The sequence below is a fragment of the Neomonachus schauinslandi genome, chromosome X, assembly GCF_002201575.2.
Source record: "Neomonachus schauinslandi chromosome X, ASM220157v2, whole genome shotgun sequence".
NCBI classification, from domain to species: Eukaryota; Metazoa; Chordata; class Mammalia; order Carnivora; family Phocidae; genus Neomonachus; species Neomonachus schauinslandi.
Genome location: NC_058419.1, coordinates 81,093,411 through 81,102,270, shown reverse-complemented (window position 1 = coordinate 81,102,270; position 8,860 = coordinate 81,093,411). Strand labels below are relative to the sequence as shown.

The 8,860-nt window shown below is 46.6% G+C and overlaps 1 protein-coding gene across 2 annotated transcripts in view; it reads right to left on the bottom strand.

The window, feature by feature from the left end:
* Positions 1-1,442: 1,442 nt before the first annotated feature.
* Positions 1,443-8,860, bottom strand: part of PHF8 (PHD finger protein 8) — a 91,097-nt gene continuing 83,679 nt past the window's right edge. The window contains exons 20-21 of one of the 2 annotated variants that reach the window (XM_044911961.1): positions 5,221-5,557; positions 1,443-4,070 (exon numbers count right to left, since the gene is read on the bottom strand). In XM_044911961.1, coding sequence (XP_044767896.1) covers positions 4,063-4,070; positions 5,221-5,557 — 345 coding nt within the window. In that variant the 3' untranslated portion in view covers positions 1,443-4,062. Of the gene's footprint in view, positions 4,076-5,220; positions 5,558-8,860 lie in introns of both variants that reach the window. The other variant, XM_021699214.2, reaches the window with a different exon arrangement.

The window sequence follows — 8,860 nt, the reverse complement described above, 5'->3', positions numbered from 1 at the left end:
AGTCCTGTGTACTTTTCCACTCCATATTGGAAAGAGGAAAGACTGGAGTTGGGTGCTCTTGTTTTCCTAATTTTTAGACAGGAGCCTCTGATCTGCTGGCACCTCCTGCCTGGATGAGAAGCAAGGTGACCAAGACTCTAACTTATCCTTTAACCTGAGGCTGGTGACCGTGCTTTGGGCCCCTCCCTGGGGAGGGTGGGTTGGGAGTTGATGACAAAGAGAACCCAGCCCATCGTTCCTGCAAAGGCTCTGAAATCCCTCCTCTTTCCTGTAGCATTTCTACCAGAAGACACAGTTCCCCATGCCCCAGAAAAGAACTTTTTCTCTTAGATCCTAATACCAAGATTCAGATTGAAAGAGCTGGAGGAGGCCATTCAGCCAGCAGGTCCCAGACCCACAGTAGTAGAATCTCTAGGATGAAGAAATTCTCATTGGGTCCAAACTCCTTTTACAGTGACTCTCAGACAGTAAGCAGTCCATCCTGAGTCACACAGATTCAGGGTGGTAGTGGATTTGGAACTGAGGCTCCTGACATTATCCCAGTGGGCTCTCCTCAGGACATAATTCTCAATGCTACATTTTGCACACAACAGGTGCTCAATAAACATCTGTTGGGTCATTGATCTGCAAAAGATTTTCTAAGACAGTGAGGGGAAAGAACGTGAGTTTTGGACTCCGGTAGATCCTGCTGTGGAAGACCACTGGCAAACTTCAGTCTCCTTTACTATCTCAAAGGTTGTCAGTGAGAATTAAATGGGATATCCTAGTAAAACCCCTAGCCCATGCCTGGCACAGAAAAGGCACTTTATAAATAGTAGTGGTTATCAGTAAGCGGTGGAACAGTGATAAGAACACAGACTCTGGAACCAGGCTGGCCCCACAACTTAAGATGTTTGATGCTGCAAGGTTTCTTTGCCTCTGTTTTCTTATCAGCAGGATGAGGATGTCAGTGAGGATGAAATGAATCACTATACATAGAACACTAAGAGCAGTGTCTAGCGCAAGGAAATGAGCGTGCTGTGTTAGCTCTAATAATTATATTCTATCCCTTGAACGGGACGAGGAGCATGTCAGAAAAAGAGAGAGGGAAGAAAAACAAAACCCCCAAACTCCACATTCAAAGAGGACACAGGTATAGCTACTAAAAATAGCCCATGGGAGATATGGAAAGGCTTCCCAACAAACTTGTCAGGCGACTTTGAATTGCTACCCCCTTTCTTTTCTGCTCACTGTACTTCTGATTATTTGTTTCTGGTGTGTCAACTGTGTCTCTCATGAAGGCTGGGATTCTGTCCCTTCCCCAGCTCAGGTGTAAGGTTGTGCTGAGTTCATGAAAGGGAGGGACAGAGAGAATGTAAAGAGAAGGCGGCACTCCTGGACCCATCCCACCACCCCACCACCCACCACCACCAAAAAAAGAATTCCAAGCAAAGCAATTGCCAAGATAAATCACTTTTATCTCTATAGGAAAGGGAGGATCTAAAAAAAATATAAATTACATTAGTAACACAACATAAGAAAAAAAACAGGGGAAAAAAACAACAGAGAAGCCTGTATGATGCTATTCTAACCTGTTTATAAAAAGGCCCTGCATCAGAAATTCACAATCCTACCCACTTCTAAAAATATATTTAGACATGTACAGAAGCGGTGGGCTTGTTTTTAAATTGTTTGCTTTTTTTGTAAAAATATATTAAAGGTGAATAGAAATCCTCTCTCCCTGCCCCCTATCCAGCCCCCAGCTCTGTGCCGGGGATTGGAGACCAGAGGTAACTCTCACCATGTTCTACACCTTAGTTACTACCACTCCCAACCCCTCCCCAACTCACTTCACTTAGAACCTGAAACATTAAAAAAAAAAAAAAAAAAGCATACTAGCCTCTTTGGAAAAGCATAACTCTGAGGGTAAACTTGCTTTTCATTTAAAACACAAAACAACAAACAGGAGGCTGAGAGCCCAACTAAACTAAACGGAAACCCAGTCAAATGGAGGTTGGGTTTCAGCTCCACAGAAACTTCTAACAAAGAAACAGAGGGGAAAGAGGCCCGGAACCAGGGGGATTTGCTAGCAATTAGCTGCCTTTTAAAGATCAAGGGGGTGGGTGTTAATGGGCAGAAGGGCTGGGGTCCTGGTCTTGGTTACAGCAGTCAGGGCCTAGTCAGGCAGTTGCCTACACAGGGACACAGGCTGCCCCCCTTCCCTCCCCTCACTACCCTCTGCTGCCTTGAAATCCCCAAGAAAGCAAAGCTGGGTGGAAACCGAGGAGAGGGGAGTGGGGACCTCACGTGCTAGGGGGGAGGTAGCCAGGCTTTTTGCCTTTGGTGTGACTAGATGGAGGACTGCATGGCCCCTGGGGTCCCCGAAATAAAAAAAAAAAAAGCGGATGGGTTTAAGGGACCCCTGATTCCAAATAAGGAGAGTAGATGTGGGCTGTAGAGAAAAGAAAGACAAACCGGAGACACAAAGACGACAAGGGAAGCCTCACATCCTCCTGTGGCCTGCATGGTAGCTGTTAAGTTCCCCAGAAGCACTGGGCAAACTGGGGTGAGGTTGAAGTGGGGAGTAGAGGGCAAGGATGCACTCCACTTGGGCAGTACCAAAATGGAGGGAGTGGGGCATTCTCCATCCAGTCTAGGGTGCCAGGGAGGCAAGACAGGCGAAGGTGGAGGGAGCTGGGGGGAGGAGGAGGAGGGAGAGGGGTTGGGCACTGTCTGGACAATAGAGACATCCACAAGGGGAAGACAGGGAGTGGAGGATCAGGTGATCTGCTCCTTTACAGATGGGCATCTGCTCTCCCAGGCTCAGGCTTCCGAGTAACCCATCTGCACTCTGCTTGAGCGTTGACCAGATGTCTGGGAGCACAAAGGCCCCGAAGTGAAGATGCGAGTTCTGAGGTCTTCTTCAGACCAAGACCTTAGGTGGGGAAAGAAGCAGGAGGCTCCTGATGGAACCCAGGGGTGAGCTGTCCTGTCACATCCTCTCCAGAAGGTCCAGGCTGTGCTCTGTGGTACAGGTGAAGAGAGCAGGCTGTACACACAGCCAGGGTTAGCTGTTTCAGCGGTAGGAACTTTCAGACTTTTGGAAGATGGTTTTTCACCTGCTGGGGCCCAGCTACAGCCATGTGGATAATGTTCTGCAGGACCTCAAAATCCAGGCAAAACCCTGAAGCTCACCCTGGGACAGGGGACCTCATCCGTAGCCACCCGAAAGTAGCTTCCTCCAGCGGGCTACAAAGTCATGGTCAAAGGCTTGGGTGTCGGGCCTCTCCCCACCTTGAGAAGTGACAGAAATCTCTCTTCTTCCCAAAGATGAGTGAAGTCAGCCCATAACCTTTCTAGTCCACCTCTGAAAATGGCCCATGGTGGGGCAGTACGGAGACTCTGGAATCTCCTCTTTATTTTCATGAAGCATTTGGCAAGAGGGGGCAGAGGCTAGACCCTTCTCCCAGGAACGAGTCTGGAATGGGACATGTCCACTGGGTTGGGGGGAGGAAGGGGAAGGAAATATGGGCAGAGGTGGACAGGCTTCTGGAGACAGGGCTGGAGCTGCAGGAAGTGTTGAGCACTGGGCCTCCCACTTCATGACCAGGCAAACAGCAAGGGGCCCAGGCTCACTTTATGCCTCTCCTCATCCTGCCTTCCAGCTTTAAGTAGGATGAGAGTAAAGGGCAGACAAGGCTGGTACAAAGGAAATGGGTTGGAGCAGCAGCAAAGAGGGTTCTAGTCAGCCAGAAACCTCTCCCATTCACCTGCTACTCAGAGGTATGGAGAAGGAAGGCAGGATGCTCTAGTGGAAGTAGGGAAGGGAGTTAGGGGAGTTGGTGAAGGGGCCCGTTGGGGAGTCCGTGCCTTTGGTCAGTTCCAAGAAAGCAGGACAGTGCGCCTCAGCACCTTGTCTGGGGCAGAAAGGATCCAGGAGTGCCCCGAGAGTTGACAATGGAGAAGGCAATGGGGGTGAAGGGGTGAGGGGCAGGACACTAGGGGGTTCACAGAAGTAGTTTGCCATTTCTGTGGATTTTCAGGATACGGCCAAGTCTCTGTTTTGCTGTGGCCAGACCCTTTTTAGGACGCTTTCCTGTGGGGAAAAGAGAGGTAAGTAAAGGCTATGGCACGGGCTTCAGCAGCAACTCCAGCACCAACTATCTTCAGTCTACCCCCCTCCTCTGTTCCTCTGCCCACAGAGTCTCCCCATCCTTATGCTGGCTCCAGGCACACCTTGGGCAAGAAGCCTGCCTTACCCACTTCCATCCAATACCAGATGCCTTGGCTCTGCCTCCTATGACCTCCTGCAGCAGCTATCGACTCCCTGCTTAGTCTGTCTGGTTCCTTTTCCTCAGATTTCTTTGGTCCCAATCATTTTCCTTCCTAAATTCTGTGGGGGTTGTGGTTATGCCTCCCTGTCCTCTTATCCTGACCACTGGGATTATATAAGCACCTGGTTAGTGATTAGAGCTCAGAGTCCCTGAAGGTGCCATCCCCGGGGCTTTGTTTCATTAGAAACCCCCATCTTAAAAGAAAAAAGAAAAGAAAAGAAAAGAAAAGAAAAGGAAAAGAAAAAGGGAAGGGAAGGGAAGGAAAAGAAAAGGGGAAGGGAAGGGAAGGGAAGGAAAAGAAAAGGGGAAGGGAAGGGGGAGGGGAAGGGAAAGAAAAGAAGAAAAAGAAGGGAAGAAAGAAAGAAAGGAAAGAAGAAAGAAAAGAAAGAAACCCCCATCCTCATTACCCACCGCCACACTGACCTCACCACCCTTGAGCGGCATATCTAGGGACTGGGCTTTGAGGGCCAAAGTGAGGAAAAGGAGGGCCTGAGCACCCCTCGCATCACCTCTTCCTCTCTCTCCTCCCATCAAATCACCTCTCATGTCCCATGGAACCTCCTCCATATTTGATCGATTTATCCCCTCCCTCTCCAGTCTCTCTGCTATAACCTCAGCCTCTCTTCACGGCAGCCTGAACCTACGTATGTGCCTCCTCCCTAGGCGTCCCACCTGGAGCCCACCCTCTACTCTGGTCACCAGAAGGCTCCTTCTAAATCCACACCTGAAATGCCTCTGTTTAACACCAGTTAATGTCTCTTCACGGCCTAAGAGATCAAATCCAAGCACCTTAGGTTGGCCATCAGTGTCCCTCCCTCCCAGGTATTCTCATCTACCAGAGTGCTTAGGGTTTGGAGTTGGTGACCCTAAGATCTTTCTCAGTTCTGCAACCATATGGCCGTCGTACCTTGTCCTGCTTGGTTGCTCTGGGAGCCAACTGAAGGGCGCCGCTGGGTCAAGAAGACGCCAGGGGCCATGGGTGTGGTGCTGCGGTTTGCCTGGGCCATACCAAAGGCATTGGGACGAGCAGTATATTCGTGGTCAGCGAGACTCCCTGAGAGGGCCTCTTGTTTAGGTTCAGGAGGAGGCGGGGGTGAGGAGGAGGTGAGAAGCTGGGGTGTAGTGGCCAGAGTTGGGGCTGGTGCTGCCACAATGAGATTAGACTCTTGAGGGCGAGGCTGTTCTACCTCCTTCAACAAAGGCTTCTTCTTGATATATTTCTTCTTTTGGGCCTTCTGCAGCTCCTGAAATACAAGCCAAGTGGGAGGGGAAAATTCAGAAGTGGAAAAAAAAAAGGTAATTGCCCAGAAAGGAAACTAGACACTGGTCAATGTGGTCCTGCAGCCCGCCCCCACCCCAAGTCTAGCCTGGATGTATGTACACACAAGGCCCAGGCCTTGTAACATCAGTGATCATCTCTTTGGTACCATCCATCCTTAAGTTACCACTGCCACGAAACAGTACAGTGGTAACGGAAGGGTAAATGAATTCAGAGAGTTGGGTTTTGGTCCTAGCATTGCCATTTATGAGGTGGACCATGGACACTTCTAATAAGAATAGCTAAATTTAGGACAGCAGCTAAGGCCCTTTATACAGGTGACCCTTGAAAAACGTAGGGGTTAGGGATACTGACCCCCCATGTGGGCAAAAATCCACATTTAACTTTTTACATCCCCAAACTTAGCTACTAATAGCCTACTGTTGATTGGAAGCCTTACTAAGAATATAAATGGCTGATTAACATATATTTTTTTTATATGTATCCTTACAATAAGGTAAGGCAGAGAAAAGAAAATACTAAGAAAATCATAAGGAAGAGAAAATACACTTAGAGTACTATTGTAATAAAAAAATATCTATGTATAAGTGGACCTGTGCAGTTCAAACCCGTGTTGTACAAGGGCCAACTGTATACTTTACTTCATTTATTCCTCAGAGTAGCCATGAGAAGGAAAATCCCTCAGTTTATAGATGAGAAAACTGAGGCGCAGGGATATTAAATAAGTTGAGCCCAAAGCCTCACAGGCGAAGTTGTTGGGTCCAGGATTCAGCCAGGTCTATCTGAATACCCACCCTGCACACTTCTCAAAAAGGGGCCTCTGGGAGTGAAAGAGTAGTAGCTTTGGAATGAAAAAAAAACTTGGGTTTAAATCTAGGTTTGTGCTCCCTAAGTGGGATGACCTCCATCAAGTTACTAACCTTTGTGACTCTCAATCGCCTTATCTGTAAAATGGGCAAAATAAATCTGTTTTTTAGGGTTGTCAGAAAGATTAAATAATGATGTAACAACATATAGCACATAGTAGGTACTCAACAAGTGGTAAACTATTATTCTATGTTCATCTCTTACAATGGTTTCTCCTCCTCTTGCTCGTCTTTTCTTTTAATAGAGGACTTGGCAATCCTCCAGCTCACTGGGTCTTAAAAACCTCAATTCTGGATGGGAGGGATAAATAAGGAGTTGTGTCAATTCTCCCAATATCTTGGATTTCATCCATCCATTGCTCTATGGATCTACTATCCACTGTGTAGTGGGTACCTGTACAATTGGCATCTGGAGCCCTGAGAACCTGGAAAGGTGGTGCTGAGAGCATGTGAACGACTTCACCTTCTGAAATGCTACACAGCCACACCAACTCAGTGATTACATTTCTTTGCCTTGGCAACACGGGCCTACTCCTGCCTTCGGAAGATCTGACAGGCTGTGGCTATCATAGGAATTTCTGGGAGATAAGAATAATAATATTAGTAATACATGCCAGGTACTGTTCTATAATTTAACTCATTTAATACTCAGAAGAAGTATGAGAAGAAAGAATGAAAATCCCATTTTTAGGAGAAGAAACTGTGGCACAGAGAGATTAAGTCATTTTTCCAAGGTTATAGGACCAATATGTGGCCAAGCTAGGATTCAGACCTAAGCCATCCGGCTTCAGAATCTCTTTTCTCAACCATACTGCTATTCTACCCGTACCAGAAACTACATTTCTGCCCCCATTTCTCTCACCTGAATCCAGAAATTATCTATCCACACCTAGATCACACAGCCTAAATTTTTCTATCTTCGTTGCCAGTCTACTTGTATAATTCATCCAGATTCCCTCACTAAACACTAGACTGTCTTAGGACAGGACCACTTACACCTTGCAAATTTCCTTGCTCAAAAACCTGTTAGCAGGTGTGACTTTCATGGTCTTCCAGAGTCTGGTCATTCATACTTACCCAATCCATAATGATAACACTGAAAAACTAACATGTCTATAGTACTTGCTCTGTGGCAAGTGCCATTCTCAGAGCTTTCCCACACATTACCTCATCTAGTCCTCAAAGTTTAGGAGGAAACTGAGGCACAGAGAAATCAAGTAATGTGCTAAAGTGGTAGAGTGAGGATTCGAACTCAGGCAGGCTGGCTCTACAATTCCTTTTTTAATCTGAATTTATCTTACCCCATTCCCCAACATGAAGCCTCCAATGCAGAAAGATCTGCTCATTCATTCATGCATCCATTCACTCACTTGCCCAACACGGACTAAACACATGTTTAGTATAGGGGGGATATCAAGTTAAATTAGATACAACCCCACCCTTGAGGCACTCACAGTTTAATAAGGGACACAGAAAAGCATACTTATGATTGTAAGTACCATGAGCGAATACGACAGAAGCACAGAAGGCCACTGAAATAAACTGGTGGCAGGTGGTATGAAAGAGTGTTAGGTAAGGGCATCTGAAAGGGACAATCCCCAATGGGCAGAGAAAACAACCTGTGCAAAGGCACAGAGGCATGAGACAATGTGATGTACACTAAGCGAATTACAAGCACCGGGGTGCAATAGTATGGCTGGTGCAAAGCGGGGCTGGTAGGAGGTTAGGGAGGAGAGGTGACTAGAGACCAAATTAAGAGGACCTTGGGTGCTTTGCCAAGCATTTCCCTTCTCCTGGAATGCCTCCCTGTTCCTTCTAAAAGCTTAGCCTGCAAAACCCCTCCCAAATTTCAAATCCTCTTCTTTGAGGTCATCCCTGACCAAACTGAACAGAAGTGAGCTCCTTAGAAGGCACTAGTAGTAGTTTTCACACCTTTAATTAATTTATCTGTTTATTTAAAACAGTAAAACCCCCCTCCCTTTTTTTCCAAATTACATCTTAGATGGCACTAGGATATACATAACAGAAGTTCTGGTCAAAGAAGGCTTGCCTGGCCTGCTTGGTCTCCGTTGGCTCCCAACAACAGCTACTGAGACATTTCTAAGCAACTCTAGAGCTCCATATAACAGCATATTAAAAACATCATTCTATTAAATTCTACTTAAGTAGGATATAATTATTAAATTATGTAAACATTTAACTGTTTTTATTGAAATAGCAAGTAAAAGGAAGTTTGAAGCTAGAGGACATGAGTTTGAATCTTGTCTCCTCCATTTACTGGCTGTATTATCCTGGACTAGTCACTTAAAGAGAGCCTCCTTTTCTTCACCTGCAAAATGATGAAAATATCACCTACTGAACCGGGCTACTGGGCAGATTATATGAAACATTGTACATGAAAG